We start from the raw sequence: 26318 nt of genomic DNA, 5'->3' as shown, positions 1-26318 counted from the left end.
GCAGCTATTTGTAATCCATAGGGGGGCCCAGGAGAAAAGTTTGGAAACCACTGCAGTAGGAATTACAATGGGGCATGTTGAAGTTGTGGGAAAATGACCTGTCCAATAGAGGGATGTGCTTCATTTTTATCATTTTTCTTTAAACATAATGCCTGTCATCTACGTAGAATGCAAGAAATTAAATGAGAGGTTCAGAAGGCATCAATGACACAATACTGTCAGTAGTGAGGGCTCACCTGCATACTTATTTGGATTTGCTTAAAAAACAACATATGATAAAAAAAAAAAGACCTGGTATTATTTGAAAACACCATCGCCATGGCAACAAGTAAACGTTTTACAGCTTTTTCTTGTTTTTCTTTACTTTTTATTTGCTTAATTCAACAATCCATTCACATAATGATGGTGACATTGATAATTTACCAAAAGAACGTATATGGATGACTACACTTTTGCACTTCAGGCTCATCAAGCCACAGTTCTCATAATTTGTGACAAAGCTCCAGGAGAAAAACATTAATAAAGAAGGCAGTCACGGGATGACACCTATATCACATCTACAAACAAAAACATGCTGATGTTCCTCTGGAACAGCTCATCTGAGTTTGTGTGCCCAAATGACTCGATTTCCCACAAAGCACCAGGAAGTCATGATGACGTATTCAGTCTGCGACCAGAACGTTTTCATACTGAAGCACTTCACACAGGAGCACAGCAGCGATTAAACATTCAGCTTGTTCGCTTAAAGCAGATTATTTTGGTTCATCGCATCTTTTTGGTCACTAATTCGGGCCTATTTTGAGCCTAGAAGGTAAGTTGTTATTATTATTATTAAATAAACTCCGGGTGACGTTCTACAACGTTCACTGAAGCTAGCTGGCTAACAGAGTTACAGCCAGAATAGACACTCATGCATTTCTGCAAACATCAAGGCTTGTCTCAGTGTTTATGGTATTTTTGTGTTTCTATTGTGGTTCAAAGGGCTGGAAACGAAACTATGGCATTATTATTATCTAACATCGGTTAGGGGGAAATATCGGAATGGTATTTCTGCTCAAACTGACACTTTGTGTTATTACCAACTGGTGTAATATTTATTTATTTTAAACTTTTACCAACGTTTTAATGTTTTTATGTGAGCTTGTGCAACGTAATTTCGTCCTGCATTGTTGTGTTGAATGAAGGGAATCTTTAATCTGTCTAAACTTTTGATGAGTTTAAAATTGACACTTGGTATAGCTATTAATGGTGTGGATAATCGCTGAATAAAGTAATTTAGGAATGGGCAAAAATATTTTCTCAGATCGCTTTCTCATTATTTTCTTAATGGTAAAACCATTTCATCTCTTTAAATACATTCCTTAAAGAAACATTTTTTGTCATTTTAACATAATTACGATTTTAGCACACCCACCTCTGCATGCAGGTTCTCACAAACAGTTTTTATGCTCAAAGCACATTTACATTTAATTGTTGAACTTGGTCTACTAAATGTGTAAGATTAGTATTTTAAAATCACATTGAAAAAATATTTTTAATTTTGTCTTTATGCTGTATATGTCGCTATTTTGATAAAATCCACTTTTAATCTTTTTCAAGCATCAATCGGATTTTATTTATGGGGGATTTTAATGCAGTTGAATATAAGAACTAAGTGCTTTACACAAGTCAAAAACAAACAATCACTAAAAATGCAAAACTAAGTTTAAAAATTTAAATTAAAAAATGTAAAAATATATAAAGCACTACACAAGTTGCTTTAACTATAAGAGAAATGATGATTAAAAACTTAATTACACTTTATTGATGACAACCTTTTAAAATTGTGATTTTAAAACAACATTTAAGTGTTTTTGGTCCAATTAAAAATGGAACCAAACAAAAAAAATTTAAATAAGAACAAATTATTGAAGTTCAAGTAGATGCCAAGTTAACAATATGTGTTTTTATTCATTTTTGGTGATACTTTGAATAACACCTCAACTTCACTGAACAAATTTTTTTCCATGAGGGAAGAGGTGAAGTATCTTTATATATTCCCTTTTAAAGCAAACTGTTATACAAACTGAAATCTGTTTTCTTTCATCTCTTTGTGATTCATGCTTCTCACTGAAATGCGTCCCTTATTTCACCACCGCCTGTTGCTTCATAACGATTTCCCTTCAGATGTCTCTGGCTGACGAGCTCCTGGCTGATCTGGAGGAAGCCAGAGATGAGGGAGAGGATGGACTGTATCCAGAAGGAGAGGAGGGGGACAGTGATGGAGAGAGGAGTCAGGGAAGGATGGAGGGAGGGCTGGAAGATATTCCAGAGGAGATGGAGGTGGATTACAGTAAAGCTGAGAGCGTGGCGTCCATCGCTAAGCTCCGCAATAGCAAACAGGTATTTTTTCCAGCTGTACATAAGGTAATATTTGGTGTAAACAAACCTGGTTGGGTTTATAATCATGTTTTGTCTTTTAAAAGTTTTCAGACATTATGGAGAAAATCTCAGAATATATCGGAAAGCAGCGCAAAAACTCAGACGGTGAGTGACGTATTCAAAACTGTTAAAGTCTTACATTGTGTAATATTGTTAGTGGTTATAAATAAGATTTTTTTGTGGTTCTTTTTAGTTTCAGGTCCAGTTGAGGCCGATCCAGAGTACAGGCTGATTGTAGCAGCCAATAATCTCACAGTGGAGGTCGACAACGAGCTCAGTGAGTTTCTGCAAAACGAGAAATATTGTTTAAAAGTGTGAAGAAATGTGTGTCCCTCTTAATCATCAGTTTTGTCTCGTGTATTATTTTTTTTAGACATAATTCATAAATTCACTAGAGACAAATATTCCAAGAGGTTTCCAGAGCTCGAGTCTTTGGTGCCAGATTCTCTGGATTACATCCGCACAGTCAAGGTATGCCGGGATTAAAACAAACAAACAAACAAACAAACAAACAAACAAAAAAAACACACATTTTCAACTTGTACATTGACAGGGCTTCATTTGGAAACACATACATTTAAATGGGACAAAACCTTTTCCTGTTTTATGTCAGTTAGGATGACAAAAATGGTTTCTATTTGCTGAACGTCCTTTTTTTGTAATTCTCCACACCTCTTTTTTCAAGTTGGTGAGTTTAAATATACTAAAAACTATTCCTTTAAACAATTTGGGAGCGATAAGATGTCAAGACTTTAAAAGATTCCGACAGGTTAATCGACAAGATTTGAGTTAATCGGAGACTCATCTATTGATTACCTTAAAGACGCTGTGTCTTTGCACAAAGCGACAAAGACCTTAAGTTTTGGACACGTGACCTGATGAAACCAAACTTAAAAATATTTGACTTCAATAACCATTATTGCATTTATTTCTGAGAACAAATATCCTAGCTGTGCAGTACGGTGGCAGGAGGCTTCAGAAAATGAGACACATTATGTGGAAATATTGAAGCAACATGTAAAGGAGGGCAGATCTTCACCCAAAACGGCTACAACAGGAGCCGAGGACAGTAAAGTCGGTGTTTAGGAGCGGCTGCCACAAAGCTTTGATCTCGATACCAAAGAAAATTTGCGGTCGGAGCTGAAGAGCTGCAGCACGGCCTTCAAACCCGACCCAGTTAAACCGGTTCTGACGGGAGGAACGGGCCAGAATCCCAAAACATTTCACTCGAGTCGTACAGTTTAAAAGCAACATTACCAAATACAGAATAACTGTGTGTAAACTTCTGAAGTTAAAGGAGTAGAAAAATTAAAGTGACCTCTCATGAAGGTGGCCTTGATGATCCTGTCTGACCTAAAACAGGAAAACTTTTTGCCAGATTTAAAGTCAGAAAGAGACAAGAAGGTTGCAGTTTTTTTTCCCTACATGGTGCATTTTCACTGCATTTCGTCTCTCCTGTCGTCTCTTTGAAGGAGCTGGGAAACAATCTGGAGAAATGTAAGAACAATGAGACGCTGCAGCAAATCCTGACCAATGCCACCATCATGGTGGTCAGCGTCACAGCTTCGACCACACAGGGGTGAGCCTCTCATCTTTAACCATCTAAAGCTACAGCTGCAGCTTCACAGCCTCTCAATATTTCCCCCATTTAAAACGATGATGTAAAAGAGCTCGGTTGATCTCTGTGTGCTTGCAGATCGCAGCTGAGCGAGGATGAACTGAAGCAGCTCGAAGAGGCGTGCGACATGGCGCTGGAGCTGAACCAGTCCAAACACAGGATATACGAGTACGTGGAGTCCAGAATGTCCTTCATAGCCCCGAACCTGTCCATCATCGTGGGAGCGTCGACTGCTGCCAAGATCATGGGTGAGAAGGGAAAAAACCGCCAAACGGAACCAGAGCGAGCGTTTCACAAACTCCCCCTATATTTGTTGCTGATGTCTTTGTTTTCCTCGTCCCGGCTGCAGGAATCGCTGGCGGCCTCACTAACCTGTCGAAGATGCCGGCCTGTAACCTGATGCTGCTGGGGGCTCAGAGGAAAACGCTGTCCGGCTTCAGCAGCACGTCTCTGCTGCCGCACACAGGATACATCTACCACTGTGATGTCGTGCAGTCGCTGCCGCCTGTAAGCCGGTCACGTCGATCCCATCCCCTCTGAACTGAAGCTTTGTTCAATCTGTGTATCACTTCTTCTTTCTGTTTTTAATTTGCAACAAAAAATGAAAAAGTTATTTGTTTTCAGATCCAAACCCCTCCCCGAGTACTTTCTACTTTTCTTTCTTCATAATTTTAATTTTAGTCTTAGATCAAAAATACAAAATTGTTTTATAACAGAGTCCAAATTTTTAAAAAAGTGTTAATTTTCACTTCAAAACACACAATACATTGATGTTTTTAGTAGTTTTGATTTTATCCTCACATCAAAAATCAAACCTTCTATGAAACACCCGAACCGTAATCTCCCCCGTTAGTTGGTCTCTGAAACTAACGACAACAAACACACATAATATACTTGAAAATAAACACGAACTAAGGTAAAAACATCGTTTGTTAGAATGGATGAAAATGTTTAGATATTTGAGTAGCACATTTTTACATTTTATAATGAAATTGTCAGAGAATAAAACCAACTAGCTTAAGTCAATGTTAGTCACAAAGTTTAAAGAAAGAAAAACTCACCTTCGTATCCGTGAACGTACAACGAGGCGTTACTTCCAGTTTGACTTTTACATGCCATTGCTCAAATTTATCTGACCCAGAAATTGTTCTGCTGGTAAAAATGAAAGAGTGCAGGTCACCCAGTGCCATCACTGCAAATCCCACCGTTTATCAAGAACAATTCCTGCATTACATACAAAAAATATCAAAATCTAATTTGGCCTATTTTGTATTTTTGATCCAAGACTAAAATTGAAGATGTTTTTGTTCCCATATGATTCAAAAGCAGATGAAAACTAATGTTTTTCTTTTAATCTAGTTTGTCAATTGAAAATGATCCACTGGTCCGATCCGATCAGTTAAACTTTCTGTTCTCCTTCCACTCAGGACCTGAGGAGGAAGGCGGCCCGTCTGGTGGCAGCGAAATGCACCCTGGCTTCACGAGTGGACAGTTTTCACGAGAGCTCAGACGGAAAGGTCCTAGAAACACGCACAGTTGATGAATTTTTTGTTTTACAGTCACCATAAGAACGACTTAGATTGTGATTATTTTAAATGCTTTTTGTGTTTTTTCCCCCCCCTTCTTCTTCTGCAGGTTGGCTATGATCTGAAAGAAGAGATCGAGAGGAAGTTTGATAAATGGCAGGAGCCGCCGCCGGTGAAGCAGGTCAAACCTCTACCGGCGCCGCTGGACGGACAGAGGAAGAAGAGAGGAGGGAGAAGGTAGAGAATCTGTCAGGAAGGCCTGATTTTCAACCAATTTATCGGTTTTAGACATAAAAAGCCACGAAGCCCTAAAGTGAGCAACAGCTAGAATCATAATCCTGTGTTCCTCAAATCAGATTTTTAAAGTAAATTCAAGCGACTCCAATGAAAGAAGCTTCCTGAACGTTGGAAAACGAAGACTAGTATCTTGCATAACTCACACTTATAAGTTTTAAATGCCAGCAGCTATAAATAAGGCTCCCATTTCCAAGCTCACTGCTCTCTTCTCTTTCCCTGCAGGTATCGAAAGATGAAGGAGCGTCTCGGTCTGACGGAGATCAGGAAACATGCCAACAGAATGACCTTTGCAGAGGTGTGTGTGTGATTTTTCTTTTTCTTCTCGGCTCTGTTTTTAGATTTGTTGCGTTTGTTTCGTAATCTCGCAGCAACGTCTTCCCATCAGCTTACATTCTGTCAAAAACATTTCTCTTAGAGAATGTGGAAACAGTTTGTATAAAAGTAAAACTCCTTGCTGAGTGTCTCAATGTGGCAAAACATTAAAAGGTGGAAAGGGAAGGTGGAAAAAAAAGGAAGAAATCTGCATCGTTTTAAACTATTTTACCTCACGTTGGTACATTTCTGCTAAAGTCAGAAGAGTTCAACATGCAGTCAGATAATATAAAAGTCACACTTTGTAATCTCTATTTGACATGAAGCACTAAATCACTCTAAATAAAATTACTTCCTTAGTTTAACAATAAAGCTTTGGTAAAAATTAAAACAATCATTGTCAAGCCTGTTGTGGTGGTGTTTTTTTTTTTAATATTTGTAAAACTAAACAAATTGTACTCAAGTAAAAGTAGAAATTATTCAACAATAAAAAAAGCATTTGATGTTTTGATCACTTACTCTGTACTTGAGTAGCCCTTTTTTTTTTTTTAACCAATCATTTATATTTAAAAATTACATCATCAGGCAGTCCAAAATATAAAGTTGTGTTAAAATGTTCTTATTTTAAGGACCAAAATGAAAATAATTAATACAAATAACCTAATTTCAAAGTCAGGGAAAAGAGAACTTTTTTAAAATCAGTTTCTTTAGAGATAAAACTTCTGAAGCTTTAAGAGAAACATGACAGAGATGTGGTTTATTTGTTAAAACAAGCTTTGTACTTTGTTCAGTGAAGTTGCTCACAGTGGGTTGATCATCCAGACAGTTTACTCAAGTAAAAGTAAAAAGCACAGCGTCGTAAAAATACTCTTAAAAGTAAATTTTTTTCCAAAATGTTACCCAAGTAAATCTAACTGGCTTCTACCCAACTCTGTTGCCTTTTAATTAACTCGTGTGAAAAGTTTCAAATGGTGAAAACTAGTTGCAGTTTTGTGGGTTAAATGCATTATTCAGCTTAGTCTTCAAATAGACATACATGTTTGTTTTTAGTTGAGATAAAATGTTTTTTTTTTTTTTATCTTTGCTCATTATTTATTATTATGTCACTTTATGTGGTTTAATCAGTGAGGCTTTAAGCTCATCTCTGACTTTGTGTGGCAGATTGAAGATGATGCGTATCAGGAGGATCTGGGCTTCAGTCTGGGTCAATTGGGAAAAAGCGGCAGCGGCAGAGTCAGACAGGCTCAGGTCAACGAGGCCACCAAGGCGAGGATCTCCAAATCCCTGCAGGTAAACGCTCGCTGCTCTTTGTTCTCCCAGCTCTGCTTGGTTTATGTTGTCCCTTATATCTCTGCGCGTGTAGAGGAATATAATTATATTAATAGTTAAAAGTCATGTTGTTGGTTGATTCACATTAAGATATGTTTTGACTGAAAAGAAATGTACTGGGTCAGTCTGACCTTGAAGTCAGAAAGGAATTGAGATTGGAGAGATGTGGAATAAGCAATCACCAAAGAGGGAAAGGTTAAGTTCTTGTGCAAGAAACTTCTGGCAAACGTCCTTTCCTGCTTGCGTGCGAGAACGTTGTCCAGGACTGGGAAATAATCTTTATTTGGACAGATAAGGAACCAACAACTTGACTAATAGTTCTTCTGATGGAGCAGATTTAATTTCCAGGAGGTCAACCCCTAATTCTTGGAACTTCCAGCACACATCCAGTGTAAGACGGAGCCAGAATTGCTGCGCAAGCGAGGTTCGGTAACGCCATTGGTCAAAAGCTTTCCAATACCCAACAGTAGGGCTGGAATGGTATAAAACCTTGATGTCAGAAGTAAAGGACAAGACATTTTGGATTCTGAGACGATGAAAATGTGATGTGTGAATCCGCAGATGTGCATTAAATGTCTTCCTGTTTGTCTGTGAGCCGGAGAGAATGGAGTTTGTGTATTGTTTCTTTATTTATATATTTCATGAGTTAGACACCTTTTAATTCCTCAATACGCGCCGTTTTATCGCCAACAGAGGACGCTGCAGAAGCAGAGCATGACGTATGGAGGAAAGTCCACAGTCAGAGATCGCTCGTCCGGAACCAGCTCCAGTGTAGCTTTTACTCCCCTTCAGGTGAGAAGTGTGACGTTTGGTGAGTGGCGCGCTTTATCGTTTTTATTCTCCTTTTTCGGCTCATTCTGCTTTCCCCTGCAGGGCCTGGAGATCGTAAACCCTCAGGCTGCAGAGAAGAAGGTGGCCGAAGCCAACCAGAAATATTTCTCCAACATGGCAGAGTTCCTCAAAGTGAAAAAGGAGTCAAAGATGTAGCCTGGTGCATTTGTCATTTTCTCCAATGTGCTCCACCTTGTTTATTTTTATTTTTTACCATTGTAATAAAATGTTTAAAGTCTTGAGTTTGGTTTAAAATAATGTGAACTGTAATGATTTGAATTTTCTATTTTTTAAAATGATCTTCATTAAAGAGTTTAACCCTAGTTTATTTTGAAATGGTTGTAAATAGATCACGGTTAAACAGATTGTGATTGATTACTGAAATAATTGTCAACTAATTTAGTAATCGATTAACTGGAGCACACAAACTCTAAAATATGCTATTTGCTAAAAGAGCCACATATTCAAAGCGGTAAATAAGCCAAAACTGTACAAAATATATATACATTTTGCTTTTAAGATGAAATGTTAAAAACTTTTTAAATATTTGCTACCAAAAACTCAAGTGGGATGTTTTAGTTGAGATTCTGTGAGAAAAAAAATCTATTAATCACCTTTTTCCTCTTCAATTGTTAACTGGTTAATTGAAAGAAAAACAAAACACTACATTCATAAATCAAGCAGTTTCACATGTTGATGCTAGAAGTAATTTTTTAGTTGCTACAAACGATCAGGCGTTCTCTAATGGAATGTTACTTATTGCATTTTATTTTAATTGCAAAAAAAGAATTTAATTGGTTATTTGCATTTCTTTTTACGTCTAATATTGCATAAAAAGGATTACATTTAACCTGCCAAATGTGCCATCTTTTTTCATCCAATGAGTCATTAAATAACCCAAGTTTTACTTACTGTAGTATTTTGCTGAATAGAGTAATATTTCTCTAGCAACATTATTACGGACTGTTCTGAGTCCCTTGTAAGCTGTCGGCGTCTGTACACAACTGTCATGGCAGCTGCCATGACAGTTGTTAGCGGTTGCCATGCCAACAATAAACAAGCAAGAAGCTCTCGAACCAGCTCTCGCCTTGTTCTTTTACGGGAGTGCCATCTTTTACGCAAAATATACAAAATAAATAAATTACACTTCCTGCCGAACTAGCTAAATTAGCTTAGCAAATGTAGCTTTTATCTCCAAGCTAAGACGGACATGTAGCCTACGTGTATGTTGCTACATGTACTTACCCTCCCATTCACCAGAACCTTGTTAATTCACGTGAAGGGTTCGTACGTCCTTTACAATCCGTTTAAACATTGATTGTATGAATCAATAGATTTCAGATCGTAAAGCCGCTCTTCGTGTTCACTAGGTAGTTAATCATATTGTACTATAAAATCGGAGGCAGCTTCTCCATATTTTTCTTCTTCGTTTCATTCGGATCGATGAAACGAAAATATGTCTACATATTTTCTCTTAGTTGGTCTGGGAGCCATGGGGTCCGATATGCATTGCGCATGCGCTTGCCTACTAAGATGGCGCGGTTCACTCCCTGTTTAAACTTGTGGGAACTACATAAAATTTCAAGTACTTTCTGTAAATTTTGAATCCAATCCATGATTGGTGCTTCTCTATTCCATGCAGGAATGACGGGACTTTACACCACAGAATGTGTTATTTCTTAAAAGTGTTTATTGAACTTTTACAATCGTTTATAACCCCAGTTTTGACATCTCCCATGCAGAATTGTAACGAGAAATTGCTTTAAAATTCACATTTTAGGCGGCTTCTATATTGACCTTTCCCTTTCAAAAAACCTTAAAAGTCTCCCAAAAATATAATCTATAAAAGGCAGACCTCAGAACTTTGCATTTCCCCTTCTTCCACCTGCCTCTCAAAAGAACAAAATCATACACAATGTTAAGTGCAGTACAGATGTGGAGCTCTCATGATTGTTTGAATGGAAAAGTTGGATGCAGAGTAACACATGAAGACAAGGCGGCAGCTTCAGATCAACCCACTAGTTAAAAATACCACCAATATTTTAGCATTTCTATATTTAAACTCTACATGTAAACAGTTGTATCAGTGTACATTCACTGTATACGGGTTTAACTTAAATATCAGGTGGTAAATTAAACAAAGTGGGTTTGAGGATTAAAGTAACAGGAGAACTTGATCTATTTCGTTTGATAAAGATGTGACGGGTGGATCTCAATAACTTAGACTAGAATTCAAAGGGTTATAAAAGTAAAACTCATCTGGTGGTAATTTTCATGATTATGGTTTATAACAAACGGAAACCCAAGGTTTAGTTTCTCAGAAAATTAGGATATTACATGAGACCAATAGAGGTTTTTAATACAGAAATATAACCAGCACAATCATAGGATAAGCCACAAAAGGTAACTATTTAATAATAGTGCTGTATCCAAACATATTGCAAAGTTGAGTGGAAGAAAAAAGTTTGCTACACTTAAGGACTTAAAGATGGTTACCTGGGCTAAGAAGGCAATGGACTAGACTGTACTTACTTACTTAAAAGTAAAATATGTATTTAATTTGGAAATAAAAGTATATAAATAGAAAGCTTAGTGGAAGAGAAAAAGATCCACAAACAACTGAGATAAATACAATCTTAAGGGATTGTGACCCAAAGTTTTTGGGAGAAAAACTAGACTGTTGCTCAAAGGTTTGAAGTCATCTTTTTACATCCAAATAAATTGAACTTTTCAATCTAGAAGAATTCAGAATCTCAGCTGCTCGCAGTCCAGTGTGAAGTTTCCACAGTGGGTGGTGATTTGGGGTGTAATTTCACCTGCTGGTGTTGAGGTAATTTGTTTTATCAAGTCCAAATTCAACATGGCTGCCTACCAGGAGATTTTAGGACGACTTTATACACTGCAAAAACACAAAATCTTACTAAAAACTGGCTAGCTATAAGTGCTATAATCTGCCAGTGAAACCAGTACTTCATCTAAAATAAGCACCGATTTCTTATTGAAAACTTATTTTTGTCTTACTTCAAGTGTACAAAAGAAACTAGATGAAAAATAATTTGTAAGATTGTGTTTTTGCAGTGTCCATTCTGACAAAATACCAATAATTTATTAACCATCACTGACCTAGCCTAAATAAACCCCAGAGTATCTGTGGAGTTTTACCATGGAGATGATGACCTCCGTGCCTCACTGCATTAATCCAGTAACTAAAGCAAATACTGTATGGTACATGGCAACATTTCTGTATTAAAACTTCTGAGAAACTGAATACTAGATCACAGAAAATGACCAGAAACAAACACTTGGCTTATATGTTCTCAGTTTTACTCCGATTTGTTGAGATGCACCTACAGCTGCATTGTGTACACTCTGTAATGTGTGGGCTTTTTGTTGTATTGAAGAGAAAATGCTGATGGTGAAAGAGTCAAACAGATCAAGCAGATAAAATGTCTCAAACCCTAATATTAAGATTTATTTTACATGTTTATTACGTCATCACAAACATGAAGGCGCCATAATATCTGAGAGGTTAACTTAAAAACATTTTATTTGTAAAGAGAGTCAGAGACCAGTTCAATTGCATAGCAATTTAATCCATGTCCAATAAGGACTCTTTCCCTTACACAGGGAGAGGCCCTGTGGTCACTCTCAATCACGTTTTAATCGACCAAGACAATATCAATAAAACTATTGATAAGCGCTCACTATCTTCAATAGTGACCATATTCAACAGGCATTGTAGGGTCTTAAAAGAAGCCGTTCCTACACACCATCACTAAATGTCCACTGAACGTCCCCGTTCTAAACCACCAAATTACAGAAAATACAAGATGGGCACCATAACAATCTAAATCCAAGGTTTGTTTTGTGTCGAGTCAAAAGGCTTCCAGGCTCATGTTGGGCAGGTGGTACAGAGAATCATTGTTGAAACGGAAAAAGGAAAAAAAAAAATAAAATAAAATAAAAATTATATGAGAAACATGCATGGGGGTTAGAGGGAGGGTTGGGCAGGCTTTTCCTAATGCCACATACTGAGTGTGCACACAGACGCGGATCTCCAACGGGAGCCTTCCCAGCTCGTGCAGCGTGGCAACGTTTGATCGGACCCACAGGGTGGTTTTTTTTTTGTTTTGTTTTTTTTTTTTGTCGAAAAAGAAAAAGCACTACACGAGGAGCTAGGGCTTCACATTGAGATGCAGCCTATACAGACACCGGTCTCCGTGTCGGGAGAGGGTTTCTACTACACATCACAATCTCTATCCACAGTTTGGAGTTCAGTCTCGGAATGTCAACAGCAGCACGTTTTGTTTTTCTCTGTCCTTTTGCGTCCCTCTGTGTGTGTCACTGCAAGTCTCTGTCCTCGAGGTACCTGTACTCGAAGGTGAACCCCTCTTTTTTCCTCTGGCCCCATTTCTCATAGTCGAAGTAAATGTAAGTGCCCTGGATGGAGAGAGAGAGAGAAAGAGAGAGAGAAAGACGTTAATAAACAGGAGAATGAGAGAATCTCAGGTTTAGGGAGTAGAGAAGGAAGTTATCAATTAAATCTCATTGATTAATTGATAATTGATAGATTAATTGAGTGGTCATTTTCTAGGGCTATTTTTCATAATATGCTGAATTAAAAATAATTACATTTTATTTTGTTTATGCTGCGCCTGTCACAATAAACATGCGATTAATTAGTCGCATGATAAATTAAAACAAGCTCAATAATTTCCATTTGTATGATTTATTTCTTTTTCCATCAAAGACTGGATGACTCACATCTTCAGTCTGTGTCATTAGTGTCAACTAGCCCTTTTTTGAAGGATAATTTTACAGAGAATTCATATTACTAGACGTTTATGTTTTATTTTGGATATTTGAAATGTCTTTCACTTCCAGTGTTAAATGTTCATTCGAATTTGAAGTTTAATAATCTTTGAGAATGGGTTTTTGCTTTATTATGCCATCATCAAAATACTTAAAAATAGTCTCATTATATTTTTATTGCAAAAACTGTTGGGAAAAATGTGTTATCGTGACAGGCCCAGAGTCAGTTGTATTAAATACTGACTGAACAAAAAATTTGGTTTTGTCACGTTATGAAATTAGACATATTTATCAAATATTATAAAAAAGAAACCTATTAAGTTGTTGAGTAGAAAAAAATAAAAGGTGAAAAGAACAAAATAAGTGAATCACTTAATTCCCCATGAACAGAGAGATGTTCATGGGGACTGGTCGCTGGTCGCTCTTGAAGGAATATTAGCTCAGGACAGAACTCAACATTGATTTTTTTCCCCCCTCATCATGTTAAAATATTTCCTCTGTTGCGCCCTCCACCATAATATTTCTGATTTATTATGCTGGCCTTTGTAGCACATTAGTACATTTTAGTTAAGTTGCTGCTGCTTCGTCTTGCAGCTTGGCTGAATGAGTGCCGTTAAAGATTCAGGAGTTTGTTGAGTGTTTATAATTCAAAACAGAACTGTGTAGTGAATTTTGCATCCCACAGCAAACACTGTTTGGACCGAATCTCTTTCCCATTCTGGGATAGCTCCCATCTTTATTCCTGTACCAACTGACTCTGTAAGAGTGACCAGCTGCGCCCTCTTCTGGACAGCAGCCAGACTGCAACACTAAAAGAACATCTAAGCCGACGTTATTAGTTAATCTATTGGAACTAATTTTAATCTAATAAACAAGTCGATCAAGTGTTTGCATCCCTATTAGGGAGGAGGATGGCAATGAGCTTTGAAGCTGCACCTGTTCAAACTCATCAGTGATCGTCTTGGGCTCTTCGTGCCTCTGAAACCACATCATGTACTTGGTGTGAAACCTCCATGATTGTTTCTTCAGAGCCTTGGCAGATAGATACTGAGCCTTGGTGCCCTGATGGAGAAAGAGGAAACAGTGCATCAACATGCAGCAGACAAAAAAGAAAACAAGCACAGCTAGGTAAGTGCATGTTTACCTCCAGGTAGTAGAAGATGAAGAAGAGCGTTTCTGTGGAGAGCCTCTGGTAGAACTCGATGGTGTCAGAGTGGTGCGGCGGGACTTGATGGTGGTATGGCAAAGTAGGGCAGGGATTCCTCATCAGATATTGCCTTCAACACAAAAAACCCCGCAGAACTCAGTACAGAATATATTTAGAATCATACATTATTTTGATTCATTACACAAGGAGCTAAAGTGTTCATTTTTAAATATTTTGGATGATTATAGATAATCAATAATTCAGCCTAAGCTCAGAATACTCTTTTAAAATATATAATATGCTTGGATTAAAAAAGGAAAAAAAAAAAAAAAATACTTTTCACACGGTTCCCTAAATGTTTGACTCTCTAAATGTGATTCTCGCTGCCATCTTTACTCCTGTATCAACTGGCTCCGCTTAATGATGACTAGTTGCGCCCTCTTCTGGTCAGCAGCCAAACTACAACATTAAAAGAAAGTCTAAACTGATGTTAGTTAATCTATTGGAACTAATTTTCATCTAAATTCAAATCTTTTCCTTCCACCTAACTTTCCAACTAGAATGGTTGGACACGACTCTGCACAGCCAGTTTGTTTAACAGCAGTATTTAGTGGCTCCACTGCTTGAGGAGCGCGTTAACGGCTGGAAAACTGGAAAACCCAGTTCTTGGTTTTCATTGGTTGTCAGGAACAATTCCATAAATTAACAGGACTAATCAGATACTTTCCTATTATTGTCTTTGCTCAATAATGTGGTAAAATCTAAGAAAAGTGTCACTCTGATAAGAGTCACATGTAGTACTTTTAAAATGTGAACTTTTCACTCTAGAAAAAGCTAAATTTAACAGTTTAAATTGGATGCAACAGCTTTAATTGGCAGAAAAGAAAGTAATTTATTCTGCAAGAGCTGTTGTGATGATGTGGAAAATACATGTACTAAATCGTAAATTAAACTGGGACTGCAGGTTCTGCAGAGTGCATCATCTGTGAAACCCTCACCTGATCCTCTCGGAGTCAGAAGGGTGTGGCATGTGTGTCCATGCTGCCTCCTGCATGGCCTGCTGGTACAGCTGGTCTTTGGAGAGAGGGGTCGGGCCCAGCGGACAGACCCCGAGCGAGGGGGGGATGCTGACCTCCGACACGGACGGCTGAGGAGCGGCGGGCGTGCCCGGCGCTGCCGACGAACCAGAGAAGATGTCTGCAGGGAAAGGGTTGACAATAAGGGACGGCATTGCTGAGGTCGAGCTTTACGCCTCTGAATAACCAAACCAGACATGATCACCGATTGGTTCATTCAAAAGTAAAACTCTTAACTTTAGGTCAACAGAACCAAAGATTAAACCTGAAGTATTTAACTTTACTCATTTTATTTCATTCACTAAAATATAAATAGTTAATGTAACAAAAAGAAATCATGAATAAAAAGGAGCAGAAAGTTTAAACTTCTAATATCTGTCCTCTATTCACAAGAAGAGAAAATTAGCAATTAAACACAGAAGGCTATTAGACACATTTTTAATACACAAAAAGCAACAAAAAGTACACAAATATTTGTATTGCATCAATTCATGACGTCTCAATAAGTGTATAAATATTGTATATTTGTGTGACCTCTGTATTCACTTCCACTTATGACCAACAGCAAAAGAAAAATACATCATATGAAACAATCAGTGAGTTAAAATATACAAAGTCTTGTTTAATAATTCATTACTTTACTATATAAATAATATAATTCTTAATGTTTTTCTTTGGTAAATGTGCATATGGCATATCATGAGGATTATCTGACACTTTCTTAAAAAGTGTTCAAAAAGTGAACAAAAATGTAACCACATCAACTCCAGAGTGTAGATGAATATAGATCTAACTACATCAATTTCCATCTATTTCTCTATATAAAAGGCAACTTGAGGCATGTCAGAAACTTGCTTTTAAATAAACTAATCCATTTGTTTTCTATGTAAATAAAAAAACATAACTGATGTACATAAAATATTAATGTCGACAGAGGAAAATATTTTGTGTTAACTGTGAGCGGACGAAGAGTGGAAATGCTGCCTGACCGTTTACATGCATGTTGGAAATCTCTCCATCTAATCCCGATCCCAGCGCTGCTCTCTCAGCCATCGCCTTCAGAGAGCTGAGGGGCTCCGGAGCCTGAGAACAGCAAACAGATGCAAACTTACCAAAGACGCAGGAAGACGGAAAATAAACTCAATGCTGCTGACGTTTTGGAGCAGAAAGCTGAAAGAAACTTCAGTTAGATCTGATTGATCTCAGATTATTATCTTGCTTAATCTAAATGTAATCTCAGGTTAATGTTTAGACATCAGTGACTGAAGCTGCAGTTTGTAAAGTAGAAAGATGAAGCTTTCAGATCAAATCCAGAATTGTTTCCAGCTCTATGTGCTGTTGCATAACTGCAGATAATTAAACATGTTTAGTAGCAGGAGTTTGGGATATTTTAAGTATAATATTTAAAGTTCAGCCTAGAGACACTCATTTGTAAAGAAGCTAAGTAAAAACTACACGTCAGGAAGTTGATAATTAAAAAAGGAAGTAATGTTTAGTCTCCAGTCCTGGAGAGACACCAGCCTGACACTTTTGGAGCCTGCTCTGGTCCCACACACCTGAACCACATGAGTGGCTAATCACCAGACCTCTGCAGAGCCTGGCAGCACCCTGAGGAGGTAAATCAGCCATATTTGATTCAGGTGTGTCAGAGCAAAGCGGCAGGACTGGAGATCCCCTTTTCTTTTTGCTACAGGTGGTTTTTACATCGTTAAAACCAACCGAATTCAATCTACACGGCTCAGTTCAGCAGAGAAAACCATCAAGCTGCTTCACAATAATTTATACTTGCCGGACCTGTGAGTTTTCTGCTGAGAAAAGATAAAATGTCTGCTGGTGGAAACAACTGATCAGCTTGAAGAGAGTAATTCAGCAAAGCAACCTGGGATTCCTGACCACCGGCTGATCGTCTCCAAGCTGCAGTGATGCGGTCGTTCATGCAACAGGACGCACATAACGAACTAATGTTTTTAGTAGGTTTCTGTCTTGGAATACTTATGTAATATTTGATTTCCTAAAACTATACTTTGGGTTTTCATGATTTAAATTAATAGAAGTAAACAGAATTCTGTCACTGTGTGAAATAAATCTGTTAAGTTCTCCCTCGTTAAAGTGATGATGTATTTTACTGATCACCTGAATGGCTAAAAGCAGTTTTTACTTTGTAAATCACAAACTATTAACACATTTTCTTTCCAAAACTCTCCAGACTCCCACTTCTAGATTATTCTGGCAGGTTTTATAATAATTTGGCATTTACTTCTGACTGCAGCTCTGAGTCAGCAGCATGTTCTGACCAGCTCTGTTGCACAATATGTAACGCTTTGACCTGTCAAACCTGGACTAGACCGTCCCAACCTGCTCTGTAAAGTACAGGTTGTGTTGATATATCTATGCTGATACAAAAAAAGGACTGAGTTTCATATCACCTAGATCCAATTTCAGAACCAAAGACAGGATAAAGCCTTAATCTGAGAGGATATGATGCAAAGAAACTGACTTTTTTGGCATTTTAATAAGGATGCTTTCAGTAACAAAATCAACTTAATTGGATAAACACTTAAGTTATAAACAGACAGTAAAGGACCTCATATAAAAATGCAAAAAAAAAAATAAAAATACTTCCCACTCTTAACTTTAGGTATTTTAAAGCAAGAAAATATAGAATAAAGCTTTAAGACCCACATTTTATCCACATTTAGCTTGAGATAAAATCATATTCCACACATTTTCAAACTGCATATTTGTGAAGATCTGTTCATATTTTTGAGCTAAAGACAAAGCAGACATCGGCTAAGTTCACCCAGTTTAAATTCAGGCTGTCGCTGCTTCCTGGCTCACCTTGAGGCCCTCGGAGGCCTGCGGATACGAGTGGGGCCCGTTGAGGAGGCTCCCTCCGCCCGGTGTGCTGTCTGAGAAAGAGGGCGAGGGAGAGCTGGGGGGCAGTGTGATGGAGCTGATTAAGCTGGGGCCGTTGTCCATCCTGCACAAAATGAGTTAGACCAGCACAAACACAAATAAAAAACATAGAATTTGAGAATTTAAATGGCAAAACGAGAAGGAAAATGGAGCTGGGCGAAGTGGCTAGAAAATAAACTCTCCGATTTGATTTTCTTTCTTGCTTTCTTTTCTAGAAAAATTGCTTTTATTTCAGTCTCTTTTGTTAGCTGTACAGCAGAGCATTAAAGCCAGAAAATGAGAATTTTTGTTAAATTACGAGAACAAAGTCAGAATACCAGCAAAATAAAGATGCGTTTTATTCTGAAAAAAAAAAAAGTCCTGAAATTACAAGTAATTTTAATGAGCTTCTAGAGTTAAGATCTGACATAACGAGCTCAGTCCATGTGGTTTTCTTTCAAATGCACTCAGTCGTTGCGCAAACGTTTCAAAGTCCTGCTACTGTTAATAGTTTGATGGGGATGTGTTAAAAGATTAAGCATTTCTATAAGTGTTATCAGTAAAAACAGTAGAATAATGTAGCTTCATAAAATGCTCTACAGTTTTCATTTTATCTTATTAGTTATTTTTTGTGTTGGAATTATAAAAGTTTGGCTTTATATTCTGTCAGAGTTGAACTAAACTCAGTCTAAATAAAAAGAAGCCATAAATCATGTTTGTCAAACAAGATGGCGGGCTGACATCACACTGAACTACAGAAACCCCTGGAGCGCTTTGGTGAAAAATAATCCAGATTTTCTAAAAACGTAATCTCGGTGTCCCCGGTCTGGAGGAAGGTAAAGAGGACGACTTACGGCTGGCTGGTTGAGGAACTGAGTGACGAGGTTTGGCTGCTCTGCGACTGGCTCGGTGTGCTTAGAGCTGATTCTGTGGAGCTCTCTGCCACTACAGCGCTGTAACCTGAGGGCGGGTGAGGGACAATTTGGATATCGCCTTCTTCAGAAAACCCACAGTAAAAAGTCACAAATCAACACTTTGACCTACTTGGGCTTCCGTTCTGCTTCAGTCCGCTCGGCGGTCTGGCGGGAGCGGCGTTCACTCCGACCACACCGGCGCTCCCTCCGTTTCCCACCATCATGCTGACGGATCCGGGGGCGGAGCTGGCGGGACTTGGGGGCACCTGTGATGTGGCGGGGGCCACGCTCTGCCCAGGGACCAGACCCAGGATGCTGCCAGTGAGAGAGTTGTGGGCCGGGCTGGAGCCCAGCAAGCTGAGCCCCGACCCCGCTCCGTTGGTGGTGACCCCGCTGGAACTCGAATTGGAGATGGAAGTGCTACTCTCTGGCAAAATGCTGGACTGAGTGGTGCTGCTCAGACCCAGGCCCCCAGACGCCGCCGCGTGCGCGTAAAGGGCCGACGTGGAGCCTTGGATCAGACCGGCCATTGTGTTTAAAGGAGTGCTGTGGCCAGCCAGGCCTAAACTCGGCATCTGGTTGGCACTGCTGGTCCCGCTCATGCCGCCTTTCCTTAAATCCAAGCCCAGCCCCAGTCCTAGGCTGGACGCCGGGGTCGGCCCGGCGCTGGACTGGGAGTTGGGAGCTGTTAAACTGGGTGTGCTGGGCGTGGAGAGTGACGGGGCTGTGGACGCTGGGAGAAGTGGGTTGCTAGGTGGGCTAGGGTTGTTGTTGTTTGAGGGAGCTGACGGTTTTGTTTGAGACTGCTGCTGTTGCTGCTGCTGCTGCGACGGATTCGACGGCTGAGATTGTTGCTGCTGTTGTGCAGATTGATGCTGATGTTGCTGTACCGCGCTGCTGAAACTTCCTATGAGACTGCTGCTGGTGGGAACGGCGGGAATGCCTCCAACGACGCTCGCCATGGAGAGGGAGGAGGAAGAAGAGGACCCGGAGGTGGCGGAAGAAGAGAAGGAAGATTGCAAGGATGGGGCACCGTTCTTCACAGGCGACTAAAAAAAAAAGAGCAGAATCTTAATTAGCCATAAACCATCTGAGTCTGTAAGTTTGTTGTAATTATGACAGATTAGCAGTACAAACTAAATCAGGAATGTGCAGCCGTGGCTCTGTGAGAGCCTCTCACCTGGCTAACTTGACTGTCTGTCGACCGTCCCCTTTTCTTATCGTCCTCTGAGTTCTCCTGTTGGAGGAAACACTTTGATATGACAATCCGCTTTAAAAAGCTTCATTCAGCTTTGAGTTGATTTAATACACCTGTCTCACAAAGGTTTGCATACCTATTGAACTTCACAATTCCTCAAGTAACAATAAAGATAAATTAATTTTATCTTGAAGATGTCAAGATAAAATTGACATCTGTAACAAAATGAATTGTTACACATGTTAGGGCTGTAACAATTCACTTTTAAAATGATTTTTAAATTTTCTTGGGGCAAATTATCTGCCTGGAAGCTTTATTAAGTTATGTTTTACCACTTAGCGCCATGTGTTCCAGCTGTATAATTAATCATGTTGCATAACGCTCTCACTTCCACCAATGAGTTGTTGACGAATGCTAAGTGTTGTTAGCATGACACAGGGTGGCCCAACGTCCTCTTTTCCTCGGACATGTCCACTTTTCACATTCAGTCTGGGGGAGATTTCATTGATTGATAAAAATGTCCGGGTTTCCATCAGTTTTGGGGAACCAATAGGCATCGTTAAATCTTAAATTAACTGGAAATATATATGCGATACTGCTAGCCTCTGGTTTGGAGCGAACGGCGGGTTCATTTACACACCTGCAGCAAAGACGCAGCGGGCTTCGTTCCAGCTCTATAGCTGATACTCAGCACAAATGTAGCTTTAGTGACAAACTGGAAAATAAATTTCCCACCAACTCTGCTATGGAAAAATAAAGACTGGAGTATCCAGATTTTGTGGAAGTGTCTTTGTGATCCTCCTGCTTTATTATTTTATTATTAAATTGAATATGACTTCAGATTTTTGTGTAATTTTGTCCAGATTTGCTTAAACAGTGAGTCATTATTGATAAAGCTACATAAAATTAATTGTTTGAGTTGCACATAAATGAAATTTCTACCTCACATTTACACACTCCCTTGTGCTAAATATGAGGCAGTTCAAGGGTATTACTAGCTTTGCAAAGCATTGCACATACGTAAAAGGGAGATAGCTGTAATATTACAAACTTTACCGCCAGAAAAAAGCTCAAACGACGCAAAGCAGAACTTACAGCAGTGCAAGTGGCCGGAGATGGAGGGATGGGCGAAGAAGATGTTGTTGAGGTGGGAGTGCTGCTGGAGTGGAGATACATGTCATCTTCCACGTTGCCTGACGGAGACGTGGCGACTAACGCCGGAGCTGAAAGAGAAATGAAACCGTAAGGAAGAAATAAGAGCATCTTCAGAATTGATCATTAGCGTTTCTCTCACGGATGTCTTCCAGGTCTAAGTCGTCATACAGGAACTCGTTCTCCTCAAAGTCCGGGTCTTGACAGGAATCAATGTAGTACTCGACGTCATCCTTGATCTTCTGGATAGCGTCCACCGGTACAGAGTCGTTGTCCAGCATCCGTAGAATAGTCTCCAACATGCGAATGTGGTATCTGTGCCTCTCAATCAACCGCTTTAGTTCATCGATGCGATCTTGCTTCTGCGAGACAAACAGAAGAAAAAGGCCGTTTGCAAAAAATGCTTACATCACTGTACAGAGTGTGTTTACATCTTTATATATAGCATGGGTGACAGCTGAAAGAAGAAGGAATTACCTCTTTGTCACCCTTCTTTTTTCGCGTCTGGACTGAAAGTGACTCCACTTCACTCTCAAACTGATCCACCTGCATATTTAGTGTGTCTATTGTATTCTGAAGAGGACAGGAGAAAAGGGTTAATAGATTTCACAGAAATTCAAGTTATTGTTGAATTGGTTTTTTTTGGTCAGCGTAGCAGTAAACAAAATAATCCTTCAAGCCAAGAAAATATTGGATTTACTGTTAGCCACTGTCCCGTTTCCTCCTTTTCCCTCTGAGCTGGATCCACCTTCTGAGCAAGTCCTAAGCCTTCTTTAGAGTAGGCTTTTGTTTTTGTTTCACGTTCCACCACTTTGAACCGCTCCATTTGCTAAAGAAAGGAAAATCACACTGAATCTCAAATATTTTCACTCTGACAAAGTCTGCAGTAGGTTTTGAGATTATACTTTTACTCATGTAAAACTGAAGCTTTAATGGCCACTGAGCCATTTTTTTATAGTTTGGCTGCTGCACACACTTCTTTGTGATTTTTCAAACAGGCATAAAATAACAGCTGTGTTGCAAACAATCATACCATCAAAACTGATCAACTTCATAAAAGTGAAATTGTAGGAGACAGTTCTGAGAAATGCTTCATTGTTGAGCAACCATATTGTTGTATTTTTGACAGAACTGATCACAACAATGACACAGTGAAGCATTTACAGAAACTGGATGTTCCTGGAGACGCTTTTTTTTTTTTTTTTTTTTTACTAAATCCAGCGCAAAAAAAAAATGCACTTATTGGCCACTTTATTAGGTACACTTTCACAGCATAGGTTCAACCAGTTGTAAGAAACATTCCTCAAAGATGGTATCAAAGCAAGCTGTGGAGTTTAAACTATGCTCAGTTACAAATAAGGAACCCAAAATGTGCCAAGAAAATATTCCTCACACCATTACAGCACCACCATCTGCCTGAGCTGTAGTTAACAGGTTGAAAGGATACATGCTTTCACCTTATTTAAAGATAATTTTGACTCCACTATCTGCATCACACAACATGTTAATTATTTTCAAAGTCTTATATTCCAATTTGAAGCTTGTACAAAAATCTGCTTCAATTTCCAGTTCTTAGCTGACAGGAGTGGCTCTCTGTGTGGTTTCCTGCTGCTGGAGCCTGTCTGCTTCGAAACCCCACATGTTGTAATTCATATTACTTGATTGTAATAAAAGGTTGTTTCAGCTACTGTTATCTTTCCATCATCTTTCCATAATTGGTCCGTTCTCGTCTGTCATCAACAAGGCATTTCCGTCCACTCAGCTGCCGCTCGCTGAAAGTACTTCAACCTGACTTTATAAACCACAGGGATTACTGTGACTGAAAATCCCAGTAGATCAGCAATTTCTGAAATACTCAAAACATTATAACCATTTCACCAACACCCATGAAACATTCAAAATCAGGAAAACACTCTAGTTTTACACATTCTGCTCAACAGATTAAACTTCAGCAAATCATCTTCATCACAAACAGATACCCAAATTGCTGCCATGCGACTGGTTGAATCAGTATTGAGCAGATTTACCTAATAAAGTGGCCAGTGAGGGTATTTGCAAGTTGCTTTGAAAACACTCATGTTTGAGGAAAAGTGATGGGGTTATATTAATCATACTGCCAGAAAAAAAACCCATGAACATATAACAAAAGGAGGCATACCGTCTCTATTAGTTTTCGGTTCTCTACTAGCTGCCGTTTGTCTTTGATCTCGTTCGAGGCCACCCATGTTTTTATTTGATCTCTCAATCGCTACAGAAACACAAAGCATTAAAATGCAAGTTTACACTCTGAATATTTAGTTTTTTCAGGGGGTTTTTGTGCTTTTTCAACTCTACCTGTAATTTTTTAATCTCTTTCTTGAGGTCAGCTTCATATTTTTCCTTCTGGTTCGCATTAGCTGCATTGTGGAGCTGAGAAGTAGAAAAAAACAAGTGGAAAGTTGCATATCTGAAGGCTTCAATCACAGCAGAGAATCCCAATAAAGCTTGAAAATCTCTTACTTTTTGCCAGATGTCCTCAAACTGTTCAACACCTTCCGCTACTTTTTTCAAACATCTGTCAATTTCACCTGCAAAAATGACAAAGAAGATTAGATTGCAGAAGTACAGTAACATTTAATCAAAAGTAAATGACAACAATAATAGATGACGTCTCTTTGTGGGGCAGCATGAACACTTTCACAGTCAGAGATAGTTACCTTGTAGTTTTCTTTTATCAGCCATGGCTCTGACTACGACAATTTCCACATTCCGTCTGTCAAAAAGTGATCTAAGTAAATAAACCATACACGCATCATCTCACTGAACAAAACCAAGCAGAAATCAGCAGACAACTGAAAAGCCGTACATCGGTTTGCAGAGACTGAAACTGACGTTAACACCGACTAAACGGACAGCTGACATTAGCCACACATATAAAACCCAGCCACAAAGCAATTAAAGCACATTCACAATAAAATCCCACGCGACAGTCACTCCACCAGTATACTTCTTAAAGTTAAATAATCCCGCTAATACCAACGAATATGACTGGCTTGGCAGTCAGCTAAAATTAGCCAGCTAGCGAGCTAACGTTAATACTAGCCTAGCTCGTCCACTTCACTCGGTTACTTACTATCCCTTTCTAGAACAAACGCCGTAACTTATGTTGGCCGATTTAACTCATATACATGCATCATCATTCCGGGCTCCATCGGAGCTTTTATAAAGACAGTTTTGCGTGTTGAAAGGTAATATATAAGAGAAACCGTTCCAATCGCCGATATGCTAGCTAATACCTGAAATGCTAGGTAGCAGCTCAGCTAGCCAAATTAAGGAAAAAGGGAAACTGGGTTAACCCGACCATGTATATTTATACTTGTGTGAGACATTTACCTAGGGTATGGGTTTTCGTTTGTCTTATTTCAAATAAAGCCAAAACTAATTCCAGAAAATCTTCTTTACTTCCAAAATATATTTTCTTTTCGACAGGCTCGCTCACTGTAATGTAGCTGAAGATGGACGGTAGCTAAAATCCCACCTCCACGTTTAGGACCCGCCCTAAATCCATTCTACGAGATCTGATTGGACAGGAATCACGCCTGTCACCAGGGCACATCCGCTGGATTGGAGGCCGGTCATTGGTCGTACTGTTGGATGACTGATAATCGATTCTTTCTCTTTTCCCACTGGTCCATTACCATTTCAAATTATTATCATATATTCAGAGGTGAGTCGAGTAACAAAAATTGTACTCAAGTAATAGTAGCACTACTTCAACATATTTTTACTTAAGTAAAATGATAAAAAGTAGCCGTACAAGACATTAAGTAACAGTGAAAAATGTGTTGTAAAAAGGCTACTTTAACGAATCGAAACATCTGATAAATAATTTCTGAAGTCTAAAATTAATACAAAAACTTAACTACAAAATAACAAATGAGGCTTGTTTGTCAGACCTTTTAAAAATTATATTTTAGCAGGTATGCTTGTCTGTAATAACATTTATTTGTATTATTCTGATTTAATATTCCAGTCTGATATGTTAATCAGCCTCCATGTAATTAATCTATATTACATTTAACTTCGTGAATGGGTTACTGGAATAAACTTTTTAATAATATTCAAATCTACTGAGATGCACCTCTAAAATGCATAACAGTTACGCTTAAGGAAATTGATATTTGATCAGGAATTTTATCCGTCATCAAATTTAAGCAGGGATTTTATGTAAAAAATCATTCAGTTCCAAGGGGTTTCAATGATTTCCCTAGGACACAGAAAAATTTAGATCTAGTGTTTAGACTCTGCAAAGCAGTGGATGGCTGACAGTTTACTTCAATTAAATGAAGACAAAACTGAAATAATTGAAATAATGTCTGAGTTAAAGGAGCCCCTTGTATCTCTTGGTTCTTTGAAAAAATCATTTTGGTACTTCGGATGAACATGTCAAACTTCTGGTTCGTTGTTTTTATCATCTGAGAAATTTTGCTAAATTAAATTCCATCATCTCACTTTTGAAACTGGAAATAATTCCAGCTTTTGTTTGACTATTATTGGATTTTTACCATGTACTTTACACATGTCTTAGCACAACATTCCTGGAACAGCTGCAAGTTGTCCAAAATATCTCTGCATTTGGACAAAATCGTCCAGTGTTTTAAATGCGACTCCAATCTTGATGCAACTACTTTGCCTTCTGGTGCAATGTAAGACTTTTGTTTTGACTTGGAGAGCTCTTGATGGTCTGGCACCAGACTATGTCATAACAGGTCCCCATAACAGGATGAGGACAAAAGGAGACAAAAATGAAG

At 38.7% G+C, this 26318-nt stretch overlaps 2 protein-coding genes across 5 annotated transcripts; one reads left to right on the top strand and one right to left on the bottom strand.

Moving 5' to 3' along the window:
• Window positions 1-643: 643 nt before the first annotated feature.
• prpf31 (PRP31 pre-mRNA processing factor 31 homolog (yeast)) lies at window positions 644-8658 on the top strand. Of its 2 annotated transcripts, XM_007549987.2 has the most exons (14): window positions 647-811; window positions 2167-2382; window positions 2466-2526; window positions 2615-2698; window positions 2795-2892; window positions 3894-4000; window positions 4118-4287; window positions 4389-4546; window positions 5467-5556; window positions 5675-5802; window positions 6085-6157; window positions 7336-7464; window positions 8197-8295; window positions 8377-8658. In XM_007549987.2, the coding sequence occupies exons 2-14, from the start codon at window positions 2167-2169 to the stop codon at window positions 8488-8490; spliced, it is 1527 nt and encodes a 508-aa protein (XP_007550049.1). In that variant the 5' UTR covers window positions 647-811; the 3' UTR covers window positions 8491-8658. The 2 variants fall into 2 exon arrangements, with proteins under 2 accessions (XP_016525935.1, XP_007550049.1); XM_016670449.1 differs by lacking the exon at window positions 8377-8658 and having other exon boundaries at window positions 644-811; window positions 7336-7528; window positions 8175-8295.
• A 3127-nt stretch (window positions 8659-11785) lies between these two features.
• cnot3a (CCR4-NOT transcription complex, subunit 3a) lies at window positions 11786-25054 on the bottom strand. 3 transcript variants are annotated; one of them, XM_007549985.2, is made up of 18 exons: window positions 24901-25054; window positions 24225-24295; window positions 24028-24095; window positions 23863-23937; window positions 23687-23776; window positions 22229-22357; window positions 22006-22101; window positions 21671-21890; window positions 21472-21599; window positions 20359-20415; window positions 19309-20227; window positions 19119-19224; window positions 18208-18349; window positions 16359-16452; window positions 15292-15490; window positions 14291-14423; window positions 14083-14208; window positions 11786-12774 (listed from the first exon to the last, which is right to left on the bottom strand). In XM_007549985.2, the coding sequence occupies exons 2-18, from the start codon at window positions 24247-24249 to the stop codon at window positions 12676-12678; spliced, it is 2706 nt and encodes a 901-aa protein (XP_007550047.1). In that variant the 5' UTR covers window positions 24250-24295; window positions 24901-25054; the 3' UTR covers window positions 11786-12675. The 3 variants fall into 3 exon arrangements, with proteins under 3 accessions (XP_007550047.1, XP_007550048.1, XP_007550046.1); XM_007549986.2 differs by having other exon boundaries at window positions 24225-24280; XM_007549984.2 differs by lacking the exon at window positions 24901-25054 and adding an exon at window positions 24374-24556.
• Window positions 25055-26318: the final 1264 nt, after the last annotated feature.

The sequence above is a fragment of the Poecilia formosa genome, unplaced genomic scaffold, assembly GCF_000485575.1.
Source record: "Poecilia formosa unplaced genomic scaffold, Poecilia_formosa-5.1.2 Scaffold34, whole genome shotgun sequence".
NCBI classification, from domain to species: Eukaryota; Metazoa; Chordata; class Actinopteri; order Cyprinodontiformes; family Poeciliidae; genus Poecilia; species Poecilia formosa.
The sequence above is the reverse complement of the archived record's forward strand: the minus strand, read 5'-3'. Positions and strand labels throughout refer to the sequence as shown.

Excerpts from the sequence above, each read along its gene's own strand:
- cnot3a (XM_007549984.2), bottom strand. The coding sequence starts at position 24,429 with ATGTCAGCTGTCCGTTTAGTCGGTGTTAACGTCAGTTTCAGTCTCTGC. Across the intron at positions 23,777-23,862 it reads AAGAGATTAAAAAATTACAG|CGATTGAGAGATCAAATAAA; the intron begins GTAGAGTTGAAA and ends GTGTTTCTGTAG. Across the intron at positions 20,416-21,471 it reads CTCCGGCCACTTGCACTGCT|GAGAACTCAGAGGACGATAA; the intron begins GTAAGTTCTGCT and ends TTCCTCCAACAG.
- prpf31 (XM_007549987.2), top strand. The coding sequence starts at position 2,167 with ATGTCTCTGGCTGACGAGCTCCTGGCTGATCTGGAGGAAGCCAGAGAT. Across the intron at positions 2,699-2,794 it reads GGAGGTCGACAACGAGCTCA|ACATAATTCATAAATTCACT; the intron begins GTGAGTTTCTGC and ends TATTTTTTTTAG. Across the intron at positions 5,803-6,084 it reads AAGAAGAGAGGAGGGAGAAG|GTATCGAAAGATGAAGGAGC; the intron begins GTAGAGAATCTG and ends CTTTCCCTGCAG.